We start from the raw sequence: 27,134 nt of genomic DNA, 5'->3' as shown, positions 1-27,134 counted from the left end.
GGTTATTGAAAAGATAGAGTTTAATATTTAAAGTAAAATGTAATATAGAATAAAGAAATTGTATTATTTATGTTTTATTTTTATTTTATTTTCTCATTTTGTAACCGGAAGGTCGCCGGTTCGATCCCCCGGCTCTCTGTCCTGGTCGTTGTGTCCTTGGGCAAGACACTTCACCTACCACCTACTGGTGATGGCCAGAGGGGCTGATGGCGCAATATGGCAGCTTCGCTTCTGTCAGTCTGCCCCAGGGCAGCTGTGGCTACAACTGTAGCTGCCTCCACCAGTGTGTGAATGTGAGAGTGGATGAATAGTGGCATTGTAAAGCGCTTTGAGGGTCTCAAAAAGCGCTATATAAATGCAATCCATTATTATTATTATTATTATTATTATTTAACATTGATATTATCCTATCTCTCTCCATATATGTTTATATATATGTTTGATGGATTTATCATTAAAATTATAAAATAGAGGCTCAGTTCAATTGTATTACTATTATTTATTTATTTATTTATTTAATAAAATTTTTGAAGCCTAAATTGTCCTCTTGATCCTTGAAAGGTTCTGCTATGTGAGCAGTGGCGGTCCTAGCCTGTTTGGCGCCCCGGGCAAATAAAATAAAATAAAATTCAATAAAATTCAAATAAAAATAAATAAATAATTTTTTTTTAAAAAAATCAGTTAAAATGACAATCAATCTAATTGAAACAGTTGCATGTTATGGACTTGGCCTCAAGGATTCGTAGTTTAGATTTAAAAGCACTTAATGAAATAAATTCAGTCATTTTCCTTCTGCAGTTTGTTCCAAGCCGAGGGTGCTAAATGGACAAAAGCTCTTTTACCAAATGGAACAGAAAGCAACAAGTAACCATGCGGACGAAGAGAATACCGACCAGCATGTTTCATTACAAGCAGGGAACATAGATAAGAAGGCAGCGACCCAAGAATCGCCTTATATTTAAAACTGTATAAATGAGAGTTCCTCCGACTTACCAAAGCAGACCGTCCTACCTGAGAGTATAACTCACAGTGGTGAGTCTGAAATTTACGGTTAGTGATGAACGTCAGAGAAGCCGTGATGCCGCCCCCCACCACGACCGTGTCGCCCCTATCAAAACCCGCTACTGTATGTGAGGCCAGGTGTAAAGGTTTTGGAATAATAGTAAACGAAAGATCACCCAGCAGCAGATACATACGGACTGTACAGAGATGACGTCCAAAGAATCCCGAGTATATTTATTGGGTAAAAAAAATCAGACGCTGTTGCTAGGACAACGGAACGCTCCACTAAAACTAGTGGTGTCAGAATACAAATAATACAAAACAAAGTGGAGATTAGCTATTTTAGCTGCTATTTAGCTGCTATTTGCTATATAGCTGCTATTTTATGTAGCTTACGTGAACTAGTCAATTGTGCCTCCTCCCACTGAGGCGGAAAAAACAAACAAACAACAAGAAAACGCGGGTGAAACACAAAGCCTTTGTGTGACACCTGTAGTACCACCGCTAACCCAGCAGGGGGCGCTGCTCTCCTACAAACCCCTGTGAGCAACAGGGTGTCTTTATTGTATAGAATCTGGTGTGTGTGCCTTTTCCCTCAACTTTTTCAGCTCAGCCTGCCGCTGCTGTTATTTAGGCACAGAGAAAGGAAGTAGCGACAGGCTAGCTGGTTAGCCGGTCTGAAATCACACCGCCGGCGAGGAAGGAGGAATTTTTATCCCCCCAAACGATTCTTTGCTGTTTAATGAGCGCGTTTAAGTGGTCTTCGCGTTCCCCTCTCTTTCATTTCAGGTTCTTTTCTCCTCGGATTGAAACCTTCAAACTGATTGAGCTTTGTCTGTTTGGGACTTCACCGTTCTTAGCCTGCGTGCTGTAAATCAGCCTTATTTTCACCAGAGGAGAAAGGAGAGGGGGAAGAAGAGTAGATTATTATTTTGTTTTATTATTATTATTTGTCAGCAGTTGGTTGAATCGCGGGGAATGCTTTTGAGGATTACACCGCGACGATGAGAAAAACAGACGGCAAAGGTACGTTAAAGTCAGTTTGCTTGAGCTCGTAGCTTTTTACGAGCTCCTTCTTTCATTTTGTTTAATGAGAACGTTTTTACAGTAAAGTCCTAAATGTGTTGTAGTGTTTTTACTTTAGTTGCTGTTGCTATGTGTTTTATTTTTAGGGTTACCAGGAACATCATTGACGGAGCTGTTATAGGAAGTTAATGTGAGGCGGCTCATAATGCGTTAACCCTTTCACCGTCCCCCTTCAAAGCCCCATTTTAAGACACGCTATCAGGCAGTATTCCCAGTTTTTGGACCGGTTGTGGTGATAGCAGCATGTCTGTTTGTCAAAGCATGTCAGTGACACCCAGTAGCGGAGCTGCATCCGTTGTGTGAACGTCCGAGAATCGAGGCAGACTCGTTGCAGTGCAGTGTCCGCGGGCCCGGTTAGGTTTCTGTCACCGGGCTTCTCACAATGAAAGGATCCCACTTGTTTTGTGTTGGGTGACATAAATCCAGCCAGAATGATCCAGGAAGTGTCAGCTGTTGTTGCAAACTGTCGTGCATGTGGCACATGAAGACATGAGAGATTGTAGCCCTAATTCATTATTGTTGCACAATCAAAGGTGACGTCTACTCGTACACAGAGCTGTGCTAAAGCTCGAGTCGACCCTCGTTTCTTGTATTTTGGTAGGAAAACGAAGGAAAAGTTGCAGCGATTTATGGAAAAGTGCAACTGTAAATCTAAGTCCGTTATACAGGGCAAACCACAGATGGCCCAATTTTCTAATGAGCCTGAAAACCAGTGTTTGGTATGATTTCTTTAAAGTAGTTTCAGGAATAGTTCTCCAGGCTTGTTCAGAGTTCGTCCTTGGATGCTGATCGCTTTTTATTCCGTTTTTGTCCCGCGGTGTTTCAGTAATGTTCAGGTTCGGGCTCTGGGGTGGTGATAGTGGTTTTTGTGACTCACCTTGTTGGTACAAAAATACTACTTCATGCTTGAAGAAATGGGACCAAATGACATGTTTTTGCAACAGGCTGCTATCAACAAGTGCCTAAAGACACAAACGGCTTCTTTGCCAGGTTTGCTGTGTGGGGATGATACTGATTCATCTTTTGAGTTATGTACCTTTTTTATGCTTTAGTGATTCATAGGTCAGTGACACAACAAAGAAACAATAAGAAGATGGTCTGGTATGAAGGCTGCAGGCAGCTCCAGAAAACTTTTATTTATTTATTTAGAAATTGAAAGTCTAGCTCCTTGGAGACAAAATATAAAGAAATGGGAGATGACCGCATACTTTTTCTGTAGTATTAAAGTATTCTGTGGTACTTTTATTTTCATATCAAGCTTAAATATTGCCTTTATCTCAGGACTGCATTGCAGCGAGCCAAGATTCAAACAGTTAACTGACTGTCTGGCTTAGTAATATCACTAATCACAACCCCTGCATAACTTTCCCACCTCTCATTTGCATCTGCTTTGGGGAACTACTGTTAACTCAGTTTAAAGGAAATGCCTGGTGGTGTTATCTGGGTAACATTTATAAAGAGGTTTCCCAGTATTGTTTAAGTATAGTCATGTCCAAATGTGTGCAGAACCTTAATGAATCCTTTCAGATCACTGCCTCTGTGACGACTGCTACCGTCTCAGTGGTGGGAAAAAGTAATCATACAGCGCAGTATTTACTCCCTCCTTGTTTCTGTCTTTCCATTTCTCATTTACTGAATTGTGGTTTAACTAGAAAGTCCTTTGCTGCAATTTTGCATTCACACTTCCTTTTGACACGCTGGTAATCACATGCTCAGGAATGGGTTGAAATAAGGGGACAGACCAGAAAGTGGAAAATTATAGCTGTCAGCTGGTGTAGGGGTGCGCAGCTTCAAGTTGTTACCTTGTGACCCAGGCGTTATAGAAGTGGGTGGGGGGAAAACTTGTTGACAGGAGGCTTTCAGTGTTTTCATTGCATGAGCAGGTGTGTCACAATTTTCACATGTTGTTAATTAAAAGGTTTAGTATAGAAATATTAATAATGTTGCTGTACGTGTTAAATGACACATTTGGAAACGGTCCCAATGACATGTGTGAGTAGCTTTTACTCGCTTGTATAGTATCATTAGTATAGAAGTATGAAGCTTCTGCATGCAAAAAGAAAGTGTCAGAACAGCTCTTGGACCCTTTAAGAATAGACTTTATATTTATTATTAGTTTTATTATTTAGATAAATATCTGTCTGAAGTACAGACTGTGTGGGAACTGCGGGGTCTTGGATCATTATATTTGAAAATTATTTGGGGATAGAAGGAATCATGACTGGAAGATGAGCTTTGTATGAACATGTGGATTTAAAAAGAGAAATGGAGCCCTTTCTTTATCTCGTATTGGCTGATCCCACATAGACCTGTGACATTATCTCCAGTGAATTATTAAAACAGGTCCAACATGCAGGGGACTAGTGCTTGTTTGTGTTAGTCTGCATCACCTGGTTAGCTGAAAATATAAACTATAATATTGAAGCTCAAAATTGATTACAGTGCAGTTTTTTAACCCTGTAAATTTCATCTGGTTAGGTCCTTTACGAGGCCACAAAAATGCTTTAGTGACAGCCTGTAACCAGTTTTCAGAGTAAGATTACAACAATGTGCACGACTTCATTAGATTTAATGTTGTTTATTGTGCCGCTCAGCCGATAAACATCACCTCATAATTTTATTCTGTGCACAGTCACTGCATGTGTAATATTTTGCTGAAACAAGGTGTTAACCACATTCTCCAGCTGTAATGGGAAGCTTTTGTGGGTGTGTACAGCAGATCTGATTATATGGGACCTGCTGACCGCGCAGCGATGCCAGTTAAACATCAGGATATCGTTGGTGTCCCCGTCTGTCGCGTTCAAAATTAAATGAACCCCCCGATCCCCGAGAGAAAGCTCAAAGATTCGATTTGCATTTATTAAAAATGCTTCCTGTTTTATAGCTATTCATAGAAATGTTGGCTATTTCCAGAAATGGGATGAATGCCACTGTGACTCAGATGTGAACACACCGTGCTCTTTATTCTCACATAAATCCAAAGCAGAGATGCAGTATTACTCGGACTCTTCCCCCACTTTACCCAACTTAAATTTTTGCAAACGGCCAAACCCCCCAAAATTATACAGACCTCCTTAAAATGCATGTAAACGTTCAGCCAGTCCACAGAATGGCCCTCTGCCATCCTTTGAAAGAAAAGAGCCATATGGCCCCCACTAATGGTTTGTTGTCTCCAAACCCCGCTGCAGATCTGACAGTGGTTCAAAGATGGGGGAGGGGACCTAAAGCCAGCCACATCTCCAGATCAGCCTTCAATTTTAATTGTCTAAACATCCTGTTGGATGTAATTGCGTAAAATTGTGAATGTAAAAGATTTGCTTCGATATCGCTGAGCTGTTATTTCTCACGGACTGCGGGAGAGCTAGCTTTCATATTCGGCTTTGACTGATTAAATGTCACTCGGTGTGTTAGTTCTTCCCACAGATATCAGTTTGTAAACCGATAGAGCTGTACAAAGCCATTGGCCTACTTATTTTAAATGTATGTAAAATAAATGCAGAGCTGTGGCTGATTGGGATCATTAAAGTGAACCACATTACAGGAACTTTTGTTGTTTCTAAACGCTGCGCTTATCAAGCTGTTTTCTGCAGCGACACCACAGCCAGGAAGTTGTTTTTCAAGGTTACGAAGGGGTAGAAAGCAAATACAAATATACTGGTATATTTTTACATTGATGTGATGTAAGATTACTTGTGGTTAGCTAGTTACTCATAATCATCTTATTTTGAACTGGTGACTTGAGACGTGTGAGGCTATTTTCTCTTGGCACTCGGCTAAAGCGGCAGTGTAGCTTGCAGAGGATCGGCCAGCACCTCTGCCTAGTATATCTTATCTCAACTGTTTTCATGGTCACATGTTTTGGGGGAGGGTTTCTAAAAGTGAATTACTCAGAAGCTATTTGGTTTCTCACACTACTCATGATCAGAGTGAGAAATTGGGTTAAAATGGCCACTGCATCCACTGCGTTTTCAGTTTTTCAGAGTGTGTCTGCATCCTTCTTTTACTTTTAAAGTTTTCTGACAGAATGAGGACAGGAGAACAGGTTGAGCTATAGCGGGCTGTGGTACCGCTGTGTTTGCTAACAAGTCACTGTTGCAGCATGCGTCGTCTGTACATGCAGCTGGTGTACTGGCATATACAGGCTACCTGTGAAATGATGCAGACACCTGCAGTCCCGTGACACTGCAGAGCAGCCTCAGTAGGTCGAATAGATCAGCCACCGCGGCGATCTCTATATCCTGTAAGCAGTGGGCAAACTTGAATTGAACCGAAAGAATCACAGATTTATTTTGGGGACTTTTACTGTGGATAATAAAACTGTACTGTACAAACTGTGATTATATATAGAGGAAGTTGTTGCACCCACAGCAGATGTTCCTCACAGGAAAATCCCTTACTCTCTCCTCATAAGTCGTAATCAAATCTCATTACTGGTTTTGTTAGCAGGGATTTGATTTGTTTGAGTATAATATCTGTTCATCAACAGGTCATGAATAAAAGGAAAATGCACAGATTTCTGTTAAATGCGCTCACACAATCACTCTTATTCTCTAGCTGTTGAACATGCTCGTGCTGTGTGTTGTCACCCGGTCTACATACTGCAGCATAGTCACGCAGTATAAAACCTGAATGTTTTATACTGCGTGAGGTGTAGAAGGCACTGGTAAGGGCTTGGCCAGGAGAGCCTGACATGTAGAGACGTGCGTGCGCGGGCGTGCGTGCGTGCACATACAATGCTACTGAAGAGGACGGGCTTCACTCTGACTCTTTGTGGGCTCAGGCAGTTTTATAGCATCATCACTCAAAGATGACATACCAATCAGCTGATTGTGATGAGTCCGACTTTCTGATTCCCTTTAGTGTTACTTTTTCACTTGGTAAAGCAAACTGGGAGTACGAATCCATGCAGAAAGAAGAACTGGGACACCAGCATGCGCCCATGTTTGTGCTTTCTGTGCATTGCAGTCTGTTACAGAAAAGCTCCGGCCTCTCTGTGGCAAACATCAGGCAAAAAGCTTTGCTTTCTGCAGAAACTGTTAGCTGACATTTGTAGCATGCAGTCATGGTTTTGTTGAGACTGAACTAGGGAGTGAGTGAACAAGTTGGTTTATGTAAGCAGCCGAAGAGACGCAAAATGAAGGCGAGTGGTGGAGTGTTTCAATTCCAAAAAGTCCTTGGTAACTCTCCTAGTCTGCTCTTTCAATGTGGTAAGCTCAATTTATGGGCTTTATAAATAGTCCCAGCTGTAATGATAGGGTACAAGTGAGGAAAAGGCAGGCTGATCGTTTATGGATGGCCTACTTACAGTGCATTTGTTTGCTGCAACTTATTCTTCTCTCAGTCATCACTGCAGCTGTCAAACACATCACGTCAAGATGAGAAGTCTAATTTGGATTATTATGATTATGACGAATGTGCCAGTTTATGTTCTAAGTGTAGGCGCAGTAATAATCTGTTGGTTTATCCAAAATATACAAATCAATAATTTTCCATAGTAAAAGTGCAAATTGGTCTAAAAGGTGCACTTAAACCTCCAGCAGTTCAAGTACAGTGATTTCGTATGCCATTGGGTTCAAGTCAACGTGCTGCATCACGATTGTTTACATTCAGAGACTGTTTGCGTCACCATGGCAACCATGCGAACAGGCTTTTAGAGACGCGGCAGCTTTTTAGCCCAAACCCGGATCGTTGTCTTAACAAACTTCGTAAATTTTAATGACAATTTGTTAAGTTCATAAGGTGATAAAAGTGATGCAACTAAGGAAAATAAAACCCTGTGGCTTCTGGTGTGAGCAGAGAAATGATTCATGCCATCAAATGTGGATCTTTTCACTCTCTGAGTAGAAAACATACAAATCAATAGATTAGAGGCTGTGTTTCTCTCACAAACTGCTGTGAGGCTGTTTTGTTATATTAGCCGGCTTTCTGATTTCCAGTCTGACATGTCTGGCTGGAGTCTTTCTGTCACTCCTTCCTGTGTAGGAGGTTACTGTCAGCCTGACTGGTTGATGGCTGCGGCGAGCTGTAACCTCTCCCTCCATCCTCTGCGTGGTCACTGATCCCGTCCCTTGGCTCTGGATTATGGGCGACAGGGACACACCCTGAGGCTTTATTTGCTGTTGCTCTGCGCCTGAGTGTCAAATGTTATGGTTAAGCACGGTTAATAAAAGCCGGTCGCATTCTGTGTTGAGTGAATCTATGGTGTGTTCACAGTAGGGCCGCCACAAATGATTATTCTGATAGTCGACTAGTCACCGATTATTCGACTAATCAGATCATCATCCATTGGACGTACAGCATACACCAGCAGCATCTGCTCTTATCTAACTATCATTAGCTTACAGCTTTAAGTGTTTACGGTGCTAACTAACAATAAAGACAAGATGATAGTTTATTAAATGTTAATGAAATTTGCAGATTGTTTCGGTGAAGTTTAATAAACTCCTTGCTATCTAAACTATAACAGGACACCGGAGTAAATTCTCAAGCATCTCACACTTCTGATAATCAGCTGTCTGTTTGACGTTTATTCAGCTGTGTAAAAACTATAACTTTGATCTCAGCCAAACCGATTTACTCAGGAACAAATAAAATTTTAAAAAAAGCCAAACAACAACATTTTAAAGTTATCTAAGTGACTCATATGTCATGTTTAACCTGAATAGCGAAAGACGGCGGTGGGTTTGAAAACGATTAGCCGGGAGTCCGGTGTTCTCACGGGGCTAGTGACCTAGCCCCCGGCTAGCTATCGAGCTAGTGGGTAACAGACGTCTCCGAAAACGTCGGAGCGCTTTTGAAAATATGTGGTGTCCTGATAAACTGAGCAGATATTTGAGGTTTACACAGCTACATTCTCGCCTGAAAATATGTTAAATGTTTATTTTGTGACCCAGAAAGAATAATAAGAGTAATATTCAAACTAACTAGCTGCCGCCATTGTTGGAAACTGAGCTGGGCCGCGCTATGAATTCTGGGACACAGCTTCTTCTTTGGTGTTTAACGGCAGCTGGCATCCTTGTACTTGCAGTGCTGCCATCTTCTGTTTCAGTCCGTTATTACACTCTTAAATCCTGCTACTTATTCCTGCGTCTTTTGTGATCTTACAAAGCTTCAAACGACGCGTCGACTATTAAATCAGTCGTCGACGATTTTGATAGTCGACGTAATCGTGACTAGTCGACTAATCGTGGCAGCCCTAGTTCACAAGGTGAAATCTTAGTTTTTCTACCCGTTTGGTTCTCCTGTATGCTCACCAGCAGGATCACCTTTGTCACGGATACATTTGACTTAAAAATAATACTTAAATAATCTTAATTGCTGTTTCCAAAAAGCACGTTTGTCCCTTATCTCAAGTGCTAAATGTGTGTCTATTGCCCCTGTTGTACTGAAGGCACCTCTGTAGTTTAGCTACCACGAAAGGTCAGTTTAAATTGTTTTTCTTTTAGTTTACCATTTTAAAAAAAGCTCATTTTAAACAACTTCACTCAGATTCTTCAAGTTTCAAAGAGCAAAAAGCAGAAACTGGGTTGGACTTGTTTATATGTTGGTGGAAGAGGACGTTAGCATCATTCCTTAGTCATTCCTTTTGGAATGACCTGAGGGGAAAAAGAAAAGGATTATTTCATCCAGGCTGGGCAGTCTAGGTGACAAATCATTCCTGTTGCCTGTGCCAGGGTAGAAAGAAGCCAGTGTTACAGAGGACATTGGGAAAAGTGGCACAGATTGAGACTTTTGCTTACAGCTTTCCTTACAGCACCAGGTGAAGCACGGGGAATTTTACACAAGTAAAATCCCGTTTGTTCAGTTTGAGCAGATGTCCATTTAAACATGACGTAGTTTGATCTTTGGAAAATGCAATACCACATATCAGAACTGCATTTATTTTTTGGTACAGCTTTTCTTACGTTTGTTAGCTTTTTATTTCATTTTCGTGTGTGTAGCGTGGATGTGTTGGCACAGCTTTGTAGTTTAAGGGTTGAACTGTGTGTCCCATTGTGCCGACTGCAGCTTAGTCTCACCACTGGATGCCTGAAGGGCTGTGGAGAGTAACAAGAGAGGGGAAAGAGAAAAAACCAAAGACAGAAGAGCACAGACGAGGGAGGCATAGAAGAGCCAAGAGATGGAAAGAAAGAGCCGAGCCGAGGGCAGGAACAGTAGACCTCGGCTACGCTATTGGCTGAACTCCAGTCTGCCGTGTTTGTTTTTGCTCTATTTTTACCGTGCAGTCTGACACTGGTCACTGATGAATGGCTCTATATGTAAGTTGCATTTCATCTCACAGAAATCATTCAGGATGTCTGGCTCAGGTGGGAGTGTTAGGAGACATGATGCGGTCCATTAAGGATGGAAGACGAGGACTGGAGAAGAACATGTGCTGTTTGGAAAATAGCTTTAGTGTCTCGTCAGTTGAGCGTAATCCGGGGTTCTTGTGGCAGTGGTCATAAATTTATGTCGTTTTGCTCTTACGTTTGTGTTCGTTAAGCTTTGCGGAAATGTACGTGGGTTGTGTTTGAACAACACGATTCTCGAAGTTGAAACTGAGGTCAAAGCGTGTACGAGACACTGGATGAGTACTGTTAGTGGCTTTAAGGTGCATCCAAATGGTTTAAACATGCTGTTGTGAACCACAGACACTACATCTCACTTTCTTTCCTGCTGTGTTGTTTCTACTATGATCAGCTTTGTAGTACGTGGCATTGTTCCCACCTGTCTGGCTGTTTAAATTTCACCTGATGAACAAAGGCATGCGTCTTGAGTGTGGCATGTGAACTGGCTGTGGGAGTAAGGGATTGTACATATAGTTGGTGCAGAGCAGCGACTATTCTGGTGTTACAATGGAGTCATGTGTTTGGGAGGTGTTTTTAGTGCTGGTAGCCCACATGAGTGAGCGTGTACAATAATCCCCTCTGTTTGCCGCCTTCCCTTTGCTTCCTTTTCTCTCCTTCCTGATTTCTGTCTGCAGCTGCCCCACATCTCCAGATGACATACTGTAGGTTTGTGCTTGCGATAGCAGTTTATTGCGCTAAGAAGGGGCGAAGCGTTTCCTATCTAATAAACACAAGCGAAATGGGCTTGTGTAAACCAGGTTGCATCCAGAAGGTGGACACAGCAACACAAAGCAGCATATTTCACACCAGAAAGCCCCTCAGAAAGATGCTAATGATGACTTCCTATTTTAAATGCGGAAAAAGTCCAAATAGAAACTTTTATTGTGAACTCGGGGTTTTTCCAAGTAAATCTCATTAAATGCTCAAACCTTATAAACCGGTCCATGACATGGGACACAGTACAGTAAATTCATGGAGGTCAGCAGATATTTTCATGAATGATTCGGAGTAATCAGATTATTAATCACTTGGTGATTCAAATGTCAGCAAATGGTGAATAATAGCTTCTGAAATCAAAGTTGCATCTGATCAAATGAAGCGAGTGTTTGTTTTTTAATAAATCACTAAAAATGTAACAGAGTGGAAACATTTTAGCGCGATCTTACTTCATTATTAGTTATTGACCATTTTGTCAAATGTAGAATATATTCAAGGATTAAAGGAGGTTATGCTGGTATTTGTTGTTCTCTTCACCGTAATAAACTTTTTTAGTCTAGGAAGGAGAAACAGCCAGCATCCTGGAAGAGTTCACTGCCGACCAAAACTGGTTTATTAGTCGTACGTGGCTCCAATGACTTGTCCGGAAAGCCCTCCGGAGTAATGTGTCGCCACCAGCCAGCGTGGTTCCCACAGCAAGCCAATCGCACCGAGCAGCAGCTCCTGGGTTGCATTATGTCAGACATGCAACAGCCTCATTGCAGTGCACACGTCGAAAGCTGGGATACTCTTTGCATGTTTATTTGCATTAAGATCACGTTTTCGCTGTTGCAACTCAATGCCCGAGGTTTGAAAAATAAAAAACACTCCTAATATTTTGTGTTACATTCGTAACTGTTTTGTTGACCTTTCTGCTTCACTCGCTGGTGCTTGCCCTCTGGTCTGACCCGCCCGGGTTACAGACTAGTAAAGAGGCATTACATGTAAATCAGAAACACCTGAACACGGGCTTTTTATAGTCCGGAGCGCTTCCTCAAGCTTGTCCGCTCTCCTCTACTCGAGGAGACTTTGCATCTGGACCGAGTTAAACCAGCAGCACCAAATGTTAGACGGTGGGGAGCAGAGGGGGTGACCAGCAGGGGGTCGAATGGGAGGAGCTGGAGGTAACTCTCTGACAGACAATGATAGGACGGAGGCAAAGGGGCACAGCAAAGGGAGCGGTTACAAACCCAGCAGTGCAGATCAGGCTGACGGTTGGTGAGACGAGGGGGAGTGTAAGGCCGTGGCCTGGGCCTCCTGGATTATTGCGGCGCTGTGAAATGTACATGAAGTAATAGTTTACAAATGTCAGCTCTCCTCCACAGCACAGGACGAGAGACGAGGAACACAGCAAAGACTGTAACGTTGTTTTTAAACCTCTGTGGGGGATTTGGGGTCATACCTTCCTCCGAGGGATGTCAAATGAACAGCTGCCCGTTTGTCAATACATGACTCAGACACATGATATTGGGAGTAGCAGATCAATGCGGTGCACTCAGATGACCATGTTATAATTGATTAGCACCGTCCATCACAGCTGTGGACTGCTGGCTAACTCTCATTTGGTTATGGTTTTGAAGAACTGGGCGCTCGCTGTCATGTTAAATATTTATCATCTCTCAGCGGACTTTGAGTTTATCATCTCTAATAATGTCTTCCTCTTCTCTTCCGTGTAGCGGGGAAGATGACTGTGACTGTGAGCTCTGTTGAATGAATGGGATAATATCATCAAGTCAAAGACTGGATCCCTGTGGCTCCTCTCTCCTTTATCCTCCTCTTTAGACGGAGCAGCAGATGCTCCTCGGCTCTGGTTTTATTGTTTGTGGCTGGCCAGCCTGGGAGCTTAAAGACGGAGGGGGAGGAGATGAGCTTTCAGTGCCCTTTTCTTCTTCTTCCTCCACTCTCTCCACAGTTCTCTCTCTATATCTGTGCTTGTCTTATTCAGCCCAGTTGGTGACTGTTGGATGAGTTAATTCCCTGATTGAGGTTTTTGGCCCCTTTAAACAAAAGGCTGTGTCTTTGAATAGACCACATGGCTCTAATAGGAGCCATTCACTGCCATTTTGGGTGCAACTGCACCTCCTATAGAGCCTCAGCCCTGAGGCTGATTTACCACCACTCAGCAGCAGCAGGAGCAATCTCTGTCTGTCTTTCTGAGTGCGTCTGTGAGCATTAGCCAGAAACCACATTCAAAGTTACAAACGCACACACACACAGTGAATCTGAGCTTCCTTTTCGTCGGTGTCACAGAGCACAATGCTGCCTCGCTTTGGCAAAGAGCCAGATCCTCTCATCCCCGTTAGGTCATGCAGAGACAGCGTAGCGGTGATGGATACCTCGGCGGCCCCAGCTCCGCTTTCCCTCGGGACAGCAAAGGCACTTTTCTCGACAGCATGGAGGCCAGCCGCGCAGATGCTCCCCGTAACGGCTGCACGTAGACTCGAGAAGATAAAGTCATTAGAAAATCATCGTAAAACTAATGATTACATTTAAGTTCAACACAGATGTTCAGATTGTTCAACAATTTCCTTCACTTCACAAACACATCTAAAAAAAACAAAACAAAATGCAAAGCTTTATTTAACGTTTTGTCGAGGTTTGGGGATTGTCAGGATATCTGTATCAGAATTATAGATGTCAAAAATAAAGTGGTCGAAGTAAGAAATCAATGAACCTGAAAGGAGAAAAAAACTCCCACCAGCAAACTATACAAACCTAAAGTACACAGTCACGGTTTTGTGGAGGGGGTGTAAACGTGTGCAGAGCTGTATGCAACGTTTTTACAAAACTGCAGAAAACGTTTCATTGTGCTTTGATTGTTTGAACCTCTCTGACCTTTCATGAGTTTGGTTCCACTCTGAAACGTAGACGTATGAATCTGCCAAAGTCTCGTTACACTGTCACTTGGTGAGTCACATCCACAAGCGTCTGCTTTTGACACTCACGATGAGCAGTGTAATCTTCGCTCATTGCAACAATCACTCAGTACGTTTTATGAAGCCAGTAGGTGTAGTGCGAGCAGCTCATGGGTCTGCACACGGTGCGTTCGAGCGCAGCACTGAGCTGTAGGTCTCGTATGTTCTGGTCATCATACATATAAGATGTATGGAGTGCAAATCTGTTACAGCGCCACTGAAGCGTGGCGTCACTACATCTGTATAAGAAGATGCTAAATCTCATGGTATTGTGTGTGTGTGTGTGTGTGTGTGTGTGTATTTAAAAAAACAAAAATCCCAGATATGTAAAGCAAATATCTTCTCAACAAACAAGAATAGCAATAGTAAAGTGCTGTGTGTGATAGACCAGCATAAAAAAGATAACGGAGACGATGTAATATAAATATAATGTAAACAACCTGGTTGTTCCAGCTCTGAAAAAGAATCCTAAGGCTCAGCTTCAGTTCAGTCTCCTCTAACGGTCATGTCCGTGGAGCGTCATGTCTGAGGTGGGAGCTGCTTGCAGCTATGACTCATGGGAAGCATCAGGCATCTTCTCATGGCGCTGCAGAGGAATGTTGGGAGTCCACACACACACTGCTGACATCATAGCCTGCGTCCTTGTGAGTCCCATAGTATTTGAAGTTCATGAGCCTTCTGCCTCATCATATGTGTCATTAAACCATTCACTTCCTGTCAGCTCGTGTGTTGTTACTAATTGGCTGAGATGTGTGTGTCCTGTGAGGGTGTGTGTTGGTGTTTGGAGCTCCATTAGGGGTCAGGTTTACCGTCTGTAGCGCAAAGAGCACAATGTCCACAAGTTTCCAAGTAGGATTATAAAGGCTACACTAACTTTCCATATAAAGGCAAAATATTTATTTTCTCTCTTCACTAATCAGCGTCGTTCCTCGTCTTCTCTGGGTGGACCTTTCTTTGAATGTGGCTGAAGTGGATGGAGGCAGGCGAGGGACTAAGACCTGGATGGCTTACTTCACTTTTCCAGCAAAAATTCTTGTTTTACTGCCAAGTCTTGCTTCTGTTATGATGAAGTGCTTGTTTTATTAAGCTATTTGGTCTCTGTGCAGTCTGTCACAGGGGTAATCGACTTCTTCTGTACTCTTTCCTGGATCGTGTTTATCATCGCTCTTTTAAAATCGTCTGAAACATGACGTATTAGAAGAACCGAAATATTTAGTATAAACAGCGTAGCTCAATGAAATGTTAACCACACAACTGACTTGAATAGTTGTGCAAGCTGTGCATGAACATGTAATGAGTGGGCGAGGAAAATAAATATATCAACATTAGAAAGCCTCTTGGCTTGAGATACTGTAATATCTGCAGGAGGTGGTTTATTAAATAGATGTTCCCCTGGATGTCCAAACCTTTGCACCTGCTACAATTACTTATGAATTTCTATTTGTTATTTTCCCATGAAATGAAGATTATTGGGCTCCTTCAGTTTTTAATATGATACTGATACCTTGGCTGTGAGTATCTGCAGATACCAGGGTTAAATGAATGACTTAACCACTGCTTTCATAATCGTTGTTTAAAATTAAACAAAAGATAAATGCATTGAAAATTAGAAAATGTAGAGTTGTTTCATTATTTAGATTTATTTGCATTGGTCTAGTCATAAGGCGGTTGTGTACTGCTGTCATTTACAGACATGATAGCTTCTGCTTTTGGATGTGACAAGAGATGACTGAGGTGAAATCCTTTTAATCGTCTTGACAACCGAGGCTTCGATTCCACTTATGTTACCATAAGTGGAATCGAAGCTTCCTGAAAAGCATGTAAAGGAGCAATTGAGCAAGAGAGAAGTGTTTTTGAGTACAAAGCTGCTGCAAACAACCAAAGAGCTCTTTGTGTAGCAGCCTGAAATGTCTGCTTTGCTGTTGGCTTCCTCCGCTGCTACTGTAGCTCCTGCTAACACCTGAGGTAGTAACCACAGGGCCCACGTTAGCCTGCCTAGCCTTCTGAGTGAGGAGGGCTGCATCCCTATTATCAACATTTGATGCGAGCCTCCACTTAAATGTCTGCCGGCTTCTTTTCACTAAAAAAATGGGTCACTTCTCCTGGGTTTCTCATGCTTTTGCATGCAAACAAATCAGCTCAGTCACATTTTGCTCGTGCAGCTGAGTCAATTTACTGCAAGCCCATTTTCAAATTTTATTTGTGACATACACAGTCATACACAGTACTGTATGCAGTGAAATGCTTACACTTAAAGTTAAAAATAAAATAACTGTACAACAAAATACACAATATAGAAATATATAAGAATATATGAAGAAATATAGAACAATAACAGCAGCTGTACGAGTAATAAATGGAAATGAAGAAATATACTGTCCAGGGTTGTGCAGTCCACATGTGTGTCTTGTGCAGTGCAAATATGCTTAAAGTGATTTATTTAAGTGACTTAAGTGATAAAGGGATTCAATCAGATGACCACGCAGTGTAGTTGTGCAGCAGCCACTAGTGTAAACAATGTCCAGAAAGTCCAGTGTGTGTGTAAGAACCATATGTGTGGGTCAGTACTGTGTGGTGGTGTGATTGAGAGACCGTATCGCCTGCGGGAAGAAGCTCCTCCTCAGTCTCTCTGTGTTGGTCTTCAGGGAGCGGAATCGCTTTCCTGACCTCAACAGAGAGAACAGTCTGTTGTTGGGATGGCTGAGGTCCTTCACCATCTTCCTGGCCTTGGTCCAGCACCGCCTGCTGTAGACTGAGTGCAGGTCAGGGAGCTCGGAGCGGATGGTGCGCTCAGCTGACCGCACAACCCTCTGTAGAGCTCGTCTGTCCTGCATGGTGCTGTTCCCGAACCAGGTTAAGATGTTTCCCGTCAGGATGCTCTCTATGGTGCACGAGTAAAAGTTCCTGAGCACCTTGGAGGGCAGTCTGAAGTCTGTCAAGCGTCTGAGGTGGTAGAGACGCTGTCGGGCCTTTTTCATGTTGATGTGACAGGACCATGACAGGTCCTGCGTGATGTGAACTCCGAGGTATTTGAAGCTGTATTTGGTATTTGGCTGGACAATGCAGAGGTGGGGGTGAGCGATGTCTGATTTTAATTAGCAGCAGAGCTTGTTATTACTGTGTTCTGCTGCCCACAGTAAGCAGGTAAAAAGCCCCTCTCTATCAGCCCCTCGTAAGCAGCTGAAGTGCCAGGCTAAGCCTACGCAAAGCAGACGCCCCACAGTCTTATCTGAGGAATGCGTGGCATCGTCACCGAGGATCTCCTCTGCAGGGAGGAAGCTTTATTATCTCAAAGCCTCTTTCTCCTTTGATTGTCCCCTGAGACCACTCGTAGATGTTTACTTTTTCCTGCCTGTGTCTGCAGATTTTTTTCTTCTCTTTTTTCTGTCACTACCTTTTTATTTTAAGATATATTTGATTTTCCTTCTGTGCACTGCTGCTCAAATTGAGCTGCAAATCTTCGTGCCTTGCATACGGATACTGTAGCCGTGTGCTTTCTCTGTTAAAGCTAGCGTAGAGAGAGCCGCTCAGGAGTTATTGAAAGATTCAAACCAGACGGAGCTCATGATGGAGGATAATGATTGTGCTGTCCTTTGTGGTCTCTAAAGTTTTGCATGCCTTGGCATTTTACAGGCTTGCATGTTTTTGGGACTGTGGTCAGCAAGCCTGGCAGAGCCACAAGCTCATGAGTCTGAAGTTGCTCTCCTTTTCCTCTAATTCTCAACTGTGGCCTCGATAATTACAGACTTGGCTTCATGAAGATGTCTTTATTGTTGCATTTTTGTATTTCTCCATTTTATATTATGTAGTTTCTTTTGTACGCGTTATAGAGTTAATCCCTGCTGTATGTTTTTTTTCCAGTTAAACTTAAAGTGAACAGATGATGCTCATTTATCACAGAGGCAAAAGAAAACTGCAGGAAACACAAACGACCAATGAAGGCTCCAGATTAACTGGTTAGAACACATCAGTTGCTGGGTAGCCTCGTGTGGTTTGCTTTGCTTTCTTAGTTAATCCAAAACATGAATTTCTTCATGAGATGCTAATTGTTGTGTAATTATTCTTTCTTCAGCAGATACTCCTGCAATTAACGAGTCAGGGAAAAGCCAGAACATTGGCTTTGCTACCGTTGCACAACTGGATTTTTGTGCACATGAAATGCGATGTCATCTTATCTGAGCTAGCCAACTATCTGCAGACTGACTCTGTATTCACGATTTTTGTCATTCACCAAAGAGTTTAATTGAAAACAAACTTTATGATGGGGAAATTAATCATTCATAATTGAGAAACCTCATGTGTCAGTGCCTCCTTTCTGTAGCGGTGCTTAATTTGGGGATTTCTGTGAGTAAAACTTTCCCTTTTTTTGCGTCTGCTTCAATGACAGAAATGATAAACTATCCGTCTTGGTACTTACAGGACTCGAGCCAGGATCGGTTTACCAAAGCCGGCTGTTCACCCTGCAGCGATTTAAGCCAGGTTCACGTTTCCCCAAGAGGGGGCTCGCAGCGAGCGCAGCGTGCATTACTGATGCACAGCCACGCTACGTGATCCATCACCTGCAAACTTTACCCAGCTGCTTCTCCTGTGATTCACACTCAGCTGACCTGTAGATCACTGTTCTGCATTACGTTTGTGATAGACAGCATTAACTTGGATTATATTCTTTGGCTGTGACCCAGCTGGATGTTACAGTGAATCAGTGCTCAGCACTACTTCAGTTCTGCTCCAGGTGACTTCTAATGAATCTGCAATAACAGCCAGACTTTGAGTCAGTGATGTAAAGCTGTCATCGTGCCAGCCTGAGATACTCATACATCTCCAGAGTTGTTTTAGTCTAAAGTAAACAGATTCAAAGAAGTGACACTTTACAATGATTCGGATGCAGTTAGGCTCTGCATGAGTCTGTAACGATGCTGTTGGGGCGTGGGCGCTGTTGACTTTAACAGGGGAACCGCCAATAGAAAACCCGGGTGGCAGCACGTGCGGTCCACCAACTGGAGAAGTGCTTAACTTGGGGGTGGGGTTAAAATAATGTCCCAGCTGATGTCATACAATTCACTTCAAGATACAGCTAAACACACACAAACAGATTTAAAGCCATACAAAGTTTATTTAAAAGACATCAAGGAACCAATAAAAACTCTGACTGAAAACCTCAAACTTTAAAGAAACTTTATTTCTGAGAGAATTCAGATCACCATCTTTTCTTTTCTTTTTTTTTATGATGGTCACAGCGATGTTTGTCTCCAGCAGCAGGAGTAATAATGTTGTTTTTCTCCTGTTCCTGTTTGCAGTCACGCCTCCCTTCATATAGTCTCACACATGGACACTATGTCACTTAAATAGTATTTCTTTGCTTTACGGGCGATAAAGCCCATGATGGAGACAGAGTTTCCATTAAAAGACTTAAACTGCCAGAGCACTAAAATCATCATCATCACTTCATGGTGCAACAAGAAGTTGCAGAAAGTTCCTCTCAGGGTCTGCTGTGTGGGCAAAGCTGTTGCTTTTAAATAGATTTTAGATTGAAACATGTTAATGCAGGTAATAACCTACCTCCCATACTTACAGCCTAAATACACATATCTTCTGCTGTGATAAAAATAGGCAGGTTTCACTGGTTAATATACTGGTAACCTGAAATGAGAGCGTGGTTTCTTCTTTTCTTTTTAAATAAACCTTTGGAACGATGAGATGATGCTGTTGAACTGCAATATTACATCTAAACGGTTTAGCCGATGCTTTGAAAGAGCCGGTGTCTGACTGTGTTGCAGTTTAACTGCAGTAAATGTTACTGCAGTTGTGCCAATCATGTGATTCGTCATGAAGACGTTTGTCCCTTACAGCATGAGGGCGAGTCTGGGAGCTTCCCCGTGGTGATGAAGTCAGTCAAGTCCATAGTAAGGAGTGAACAGCTCTCGGTGATCTGCTGGAAGTTGTGCAAAGACTGTTTTGTGTTGGCAACATGTCAGCAGTGAAAATCAAGTCATTGGCAGATAGAGATGAGTCGTTGTGGTCCAGAGTTGCTTAACTTAATTAGACCTGAACCAAGTGGTGCAGCATACATTACTGTAGTTGTTTTTTAAGACTGAATCATGTGCAGTCATTAGCCCAGTTGTGGCTTGCCCTAAGTGCTCTCAGCATTTGTCTTTGTTGCTATCACTAAGCGGAAGGGTTGAATTCCTGTGCAGCGTCTGCAGCTGCAACTTATGGTTTCCCTAGCAAGGCCGTGTGACGTAAGTGATGTGACAATAATATGCATCTGATGCTTGACAAACGCGTCGTTTTCTCTCTCGTTGAAATGGATGTGTCTGACCTACTTAGATGACTGAGCTGTTTTTAAAGACCGCAAACATGGAAGGGCTTTTTTTTTTTTCAGTCAAATATATTTAAATCAACATATATTGACCTACCAAACTCTTACATTTACTTATATAGAGCTGTCTGCTAGGTTAATCAGCAGGATACTTGGAGTGAAATTCTGTGGGTGAAATTCCACAGATGAAATCTGATACTGAAGAGAAACTATTTCACTTTGTGCTTGATTCATTGTTTAGACCTGTGAAACGCTAAAACGATTTATATTGGAATTCAAAAAGTCATGTTCGTAAATAAGCTCTGGACAATGTGAGAAGAGTTTTTATTTTAACATGTCACGTGTGGGAGGAGGTGGCCTCTTTCACATACTTTGTGACTATACTGGAAATACTTTGACTCCTGTGTGAAGGTGTGCAGGAGGCAAACTGAAGATATTTGCCTGCCACACTCAGATTGAGGCAAATGGATGCGTGCAGTTGTGACCATATGATTGGGTTGGACACATGCACCATCACCTGTTAATGTCTGCAAAGGTAGTGTCACTCCTTTCATCCTTGCACTGGAACATGCCTCAGCTGCACAAGTGTAGTCTTATTCTGTGGGAAACTCAGCACTGTCTTCTTTAGGCTTGACACCAATGTTTATCTGTAATCTGTCTTCTTCAGGTGCTGCGTAGTGAGAGAGAAGCGGTGTGTGCGGCATGCTGAGGCCACACCCCCTGGCTCAGAATGAGTGTCAGAGATGGCGCTGCCAACATGGCAACGACTGCAGGTGGGGGAGGCGGGGGAGGCGGGCAAGCTAACCCTGTCGATCAGGATGGCCGCTCATACATGCTCCAGATCTATCCGAGGTTGGCTGCTTACCCATCCACCTGCTGCAACCTCAAGTGAGTATCTCACCTGGAAAATAAACATCAGCATCAACGGTTTAGTTAGTTTGTCGTTGCTTCATTTATTTTTATGCGCACAAACTTATTGCACAACTTATTTATAGTTGTTTTTTTTAATCTGCCCTGCTTCTATCAGAGTGCAGAAGGATGCAACGGCTGCTTCGGTGATCTCGGACGCCGCTACGGCACTGGGGCTGGACCCCAGACGCCTGTACGTGCTGGCAGAGGTGAAGGAATGTGGTGGGGAAGAGTGGGTGCTGGAGGCCGGAGACCTGCCGGTACAGAGGTTCCTGCTGTGGCCTCGAAAAGCACAGGAGCAACACCCTCAGAGCCTTGGCTTTTACTTCTTACTACAGGTAGAGTTGACAGCACACGACACGTTACAGTCAGCTCAGTCAACGTGCTTCTACTCTCTGTTTCTCCTTTAGTGAGAAAAAACAGCAAGTTGTTAAACCCTAGATACAAGTTTGCAGACTATTTATGGAAAATGTAACAGAAAAGGCGAGAAAATCATTTCTCCAGCACATGTAACAGCAGCATGTGTGAGACGAGTGCTGTTTGGCCCTGGCCTTGATGATTTTGGCCGGTTTGAAGGAATGCAAACAGCCCGGAATATTTTTAACAGTCTCAAGAAATCAGTGTGTCAGTTTGACGAGTAGACGGCTAATACGTGCTGTTTTTGTCTTTATAATTTAATCCAGGAGAGGAATCGTGATGGCTCAATCCGTTATGTCCACCTCCCGATGTTGTCCAAGGAACAGGAGGCACAGCGGCTCGCTGCCAGGGGCTTCCTTCCCCCTCCCCAGGATGATTTTGCAGACCTCTGCAACCTCCCCGTCCTCAATGAGGACAGCATATTAAACAACTTGCGCACACGGTTTCACAAGAAAAAGATCTATACCTATGCAGGGAGCATCCTCATCGCCATCAACCCCTTTAAGTTCCTGCCCATCTACAACCCTAAGTACGTCAAGATGTACGAGAACCACCAGCTGGGCAAACTGGAGCCTCATATTTTTGCTATCGCAGATGTGGCCTACTATGCTATGCTCAGGAAGAAGGTCAACCAATGCATTGTCATCTCTGGGGAGAGTGGCTCAGGCAAGACCCAAAGTACCAACTTCCTGATCCACTGTCTGACTGCTCTCAGCCAGAAGGGCTACGCCAGCGGGGTGGAGAGGACCATCCTGGGTGCTGGACCAGTTCTGGAGGTAAGATGCTATGTGTGATGGCTGGGTCTGTCTCTACTCCAGTGGACAATTTAATTGAACTGTAGCTCAGCTAATTTGAATTAGCCTAGCCTTGCCATGCCTTAAACCTTAGCTGATCCAGCTGCAGGGACTAAAGAAAGTATATTAAAAATGTTTACATAGACCCACGGGTGCAGAAAAAAGATGGTTTGGACTGAGAGCTGAAGTCCACACAGGTTGCCACATCATTAGGCATACGCTTCTTTGTCATTTTTTAATCTATATTGGACCATAATTTACAAAATGAGCATCAGTCTGTATTGAAGAAGACCTGAAATTAGTAATCGAGACTATAAACTCGTTAGGAAAGTGTTTACCGAAGTAATGGGTCACATAAGTTTTCCCATAGACTTCTACACGATCTCACTTCCACTTCCTTAGAACCACTGCAGGTTTAAGGTGCCTCCACATGGGCGTCGCTCCTCAGAGTGCCATACTTATTTACTGCACTGGTTTCAGTCAGTTGCTCTCTTGATTAGGTCACATCGAGTGGTGAGAGCACTTCCTCAGAAGTGACTCATGATTTTGCTTAGACGTACAAAAGCACAGACACGAGATGAAAAAACTGCAGCGAGCTACATTTGGAGATATTTCACAGGTTTATATGTCTGTAGTTATGAATGGTGAAAACATCTGAGCTCATGTCGAACTGAGGAAATCTATTTTCAGGCTGCTGCGTGGGCTAACATGACAGAGCCTGTTTTTGTACAGTGTAAATGTCTGTGGCATAAAGAAAGAAGAAATGAAAAAAAGGGAAGTTGCTTTATTAACACCATCATGTTGCTTCATTGCCTTTGAAAATGCTGTGGGAAGCCAGGCAAGATAAAAGGCTTTGTATTGGTTTCCTATCTGCTTTTGAGCGCACAGATGATTTTGATTACATTTGCAGTGCTGGTTTACGTGGCTGAAGGTAAAACACAGCTTTTCTCTGACTTCTGTCTTTGACAGGAGAAATATGTGCCCGTTTAATTTGGAGCTAAACTTTGACCAAACGGACTTTTGTCAAAGTTTCGGTCAGGTGACCGTACGTGTTCCTGCTTTCTGCTGTGAGAAACTGGATACTTGTACTGACTCGCTCTACAACCGCTGACAGCTGAGACTGAACCAAAACGATAAACAAAGTGAAACGTAGCACTCGGTGTAAGTCGCTGGTGGGTAATTACGAATGATTAAAAAAAAGAATTTTCCATAGTATAAAAACAGCACAGAGGCGTGGCCGGGTCTTTGAACAGCGCGTCTCAGGACAGGAAAGGGCGGTGCTAATCAGATGAACTGCACGACATGCATGCACATATTCAAATGTCCACTTTGGAGCTCATTACACGAAGTCTTCTGTCCGTCAGGCTGCTATCACAGTTTAAAAAAACAACATAAAAAACATAAATCGTGCAAATATGTAGGTAAACGCTAACAGCTGCCTACTTTTACATTGTTTTAACAAAGCGCTGCAGCATAACGTGCAGCTGTTGCCTCTGCTCGAGCTGAAACTCGGAGCTACGTGGCAAAGAACAGAGTCGACTTGGTTTTGTTTATTTTTCATCGGCGTAATGAGAAACGGGGTCTCCTCCACTTTCACATATGGAAGAATTTACCTCTGGTCAGACCTCGAGCAGCATTATTATTGTCAAGTCATTTTCAGCATTCACATCATCGTCTCTTTGTACTCTCTTATAAGCAGTGAGTGTTGTCTTACATTGTATTTTGTAGATTAAGTCAGCTTTGAATATTTTCCACAGTGTGTTAGCCCTGCAGCATCGACTGAATTCACCATGATGCTGTGTGCAGATGATGACAGATAAAAAGCTTCTGTCTGCGGCTGCAATGAGATTTCAGGCTGGAAAGCCCTGCTGCACATTCACCTAAATGCCAAGTAGACAAAAAGCAGAAATCCCACTACTTGTTTTTAGTTTGATAGCCTTCGTCAGAGTGGGGAAGCGATTACTCTCGGTCCTGATTTGGAAGTAAATCTCTACATATTTTTCAGTTTTAATGTTGCAGAAGTGGGGCTAAAAATAAACCTCTAGTCAGAACAGCCGCATGTGGAATGTGGTTTATTCAGAGCACAAAATGGTGCAGAGAAGCGAACCCCCCACCCCGATCTCTGAAAGTAAGTCTGTAGAGCACGCACTGCTTGGAAACAGAACTAAGTAAAAAAAGAAGTTTAACAAGAACTGGCCACAAGCTGTTGGCTGAATGGCAAGAACAGAGGGTTTGCCATAACTTGCAGTAACTCAGTGTGTTCATCTATCATCTGTCCCATCTCTGACGCCACCCCTGACTCAGTATTCGAGCTCTTCCTCACAGAACTGCTGCTGCTTTATTCAGATGCATTTGAATGAGCGCAGCCTGGGTCCCTTGATGTGTGTCACTCTGTCAGAGTCTTTGGTTCTGGATGGCAGGTTGAGGGAAGAAGGGGAGGAGGCAGCAGAGGCTTTTCCCCTTCAATCAGCAGAGTTCTGGTCCCTCTGGCAAACACAGTGCCTCTCTGCCGTTTACTCCCAGAATGCAATGGGTGTGTGCTATGTCAGTCCAGAGCTGTGGTTGCAGGGCCAGACAGGGAGACGAGTTTGGCCTGGTCAGCGGAGGAAATGGCGATCGGGTTGGGTTGCATCTGGGACCGGTCACGCAATCGCCCGGGATATTGACCAGCTGTGCATTTCCTCTTGGCATCATTACAGCAGCTAAAGATGGGTTTTACTTAGAGACGTGGAAACTTTAGTGTTTTTAAGGTTTGCTCCTTAGCGTTAGCCTGCTGAAAGACTCTTCATGTGAAAACGGCTGAGATGGCTGACATGAAGCAAATGTTCTTTACTCAGAAATCAAATGTTCCCTGTATACCAATACCACACAAATGTAATGGGAACCCTTTGGATTTCTGCAGTATTTACTTATTAAATATGGGCCAAATGCCATGCATCCATTTTTCTCCTGCTTATCAAATTCAGGGCAGGTGGCAGGATATGAGGCTAATAGAGGAAGGCGGCCAGTTTCAGATCACCTGTTACCTTAATGTGTGCGTCTATAGGTTGCAGGCGTACCAGGCACATGGCGAACATGCAGTCCAGGCTGAATTGTTGAGTTGATCTCTGTGCTAACGACTTCTCTAAAAGCTTCTTGTAGTTGTTTGTTCCAATTAAGGACATGAGGTTGAATGTGTGAGGTGTGCTGGCGCAACAACTTAGGAAGGGTCTTAGAAAAAGTGTTACAACGATAGCTGAAACTTTTCTGTAGAAAATACAGTTAATTTGTAAGAAGGTGTTCTTTAAACATGAAAAACCTCATGAATAAAAATATCTGCAGCTTGCTGAAATACTTGTTGGTCTGGCCAGTATGGAAAAAACACTGGTTAGGAGACCACAAAGGAAACCACCGTGGCACAAACGGCCACCTGGCTGTCCCGCATCACAATTCTCTTTGGACAGATGAGACAAAAGTCGAACTTGTGGCAAAAATGTACAAAGATGTTTGGAGGATCTCACCCAGCTGTGAAGCACGGCGGAGGCAGCATCGTGGTTTGGCTACTCGGGCTCTCCTTCTACAGACTTGATGTCTCGCCGTCTTTCAAGGAATAAGTATTAAAAATTGCATCCAAACTAGAGCTGGGCGATATGAGATTTTTTCATATCGCGATATGTTTTTTTCATTTCAGGCGATAACGATATCTATCACGATATCAGCCAAATAACTATATTTGTAAGATTTAAATGTGCCGTTGCTCACAAGTAAAATGTGAAATAACCAGCAGCTTGTTTTTATTAAAATATTTATTTCCCATAATAAGTTCAACAGGGTAGATGTACTTAAGGAACACGAGACTTTTTCAGATAAATAAAGGCAAATATTGCAAACTACACAAAAGGCAGCCGCTAAAGCGTTTAAGTTTCAAAATAGAACAAACAAAACAGACTAAATTGTCAATTCCACTTAGAAACAAAATATTAATTCTAAAAATAAATCTTAGTTTGTTTTACAGAAGAACAGACAAAACTGACTAACTTTTGTCAATATCAAATAAACTGAGAACTAAAAGGAAATTCTCAATCTCTCCTTGTTGTATAGCTGAGCTTTTCAAACAGTTGTAACAGTTACTTTAGTCTGACAAAAGCCGAATGACGAATCAGCGCTTCCAGTCAGAGACTGAGCTGCACCGCTTTATTGTATTTCCAGACTTGCTTTCGGCACATTTACAGTGCACGCTGCTCTGTTTTTTGTCAGACTTGAAATAGCCGAAACACCTTCACACTACGGGACTTCTGTGGCTCTTCCGTTCGACAATCTCTCCGGCGTTGGAACCATCATCTGTTTTCTCTTCGGTAACCTTAAATCAACCGAGAGCGTGACCGTTCTCTAGTCGGCGCACTCATTTCCTCCATTACCCGGACGCCACGGCGGCTGGCTGCTTCCCAAACAAATACGCATGTGCGGCTTGGCACTTGTCCTGTACGTAACAAGTCACGTGACGTGACGCTGCGGCTGTGATTGGTTCGGCTCTGCGCTACTTAATTTGGATTGGCTGTTCTTCTTTTTAAGAGGACAAGAGCGATGAGGTCTATCGCAATAGTTACATTTTTCTATTGAGAAAAAGTTA

The 27,134-nt window shown here is 43.0% G+C and overlaps 1 protein-coding gene across 8 annotated transcripts in view; it reads left to right on the top strand.

Moving 5' to 3' along the window:
• Nucleotides 1-1,425: 1,425 nt before the first annotated feature.
• Nucleotides 1,426-27,134, top strand: part of myo9bl (myosin IXb-like) — a 55,712-nt gene continuing 30,003 nt past the window's right edge. For all 8 annotated transcript variants that reach the window (XM_085449488.1, XM_085449486.1, XM_085449484.1 and 5 more), the window contains exons 1-4: nucleotides 1,426-2,028; nucleotides 21,073-21,293; nucleotides 21,433-21,652; nucleotides 21,998-22,507. In XM_085449488.1, coding sequence (XP_085305614.1) covers nucleotides 21,136-21,293; nucleotides 21,433-21,652; nucleotides 21,998-22,507 — 888 coding nt within the window. In that variant the 5' untranslated portion in view covers nucleotides 1,426-2,028; nucleotides 21,073-21,135. The remainder of the gene's footprint in view (nucleotides 2,029-21,072; nucleotides 21,294-21,432; nucleotides 21,653-21,997; nucleotides 22,508-27,134) is intronic.

Source organism: Copadichromis virginalis, linkage group LG23 (genome assembly GCF_057382275.1).
Source record: "Copadichromis virginalis isolate Kocher_CV1m ecotype Utaka linkage group LG23, C_Virginalis_male_GT1.1, whole genome shotgun sequence".
NCBI lineage: Eukaryota > Metazoa > Chordata > Actinopteri > Cichliformes > Cichlidae > Copadichromis > Copadichromis virginalis.
Note: the sequence above shows the minus strand (reverse complement) of the source record. Positions and strands in the feature narration are given on the sequence as shown.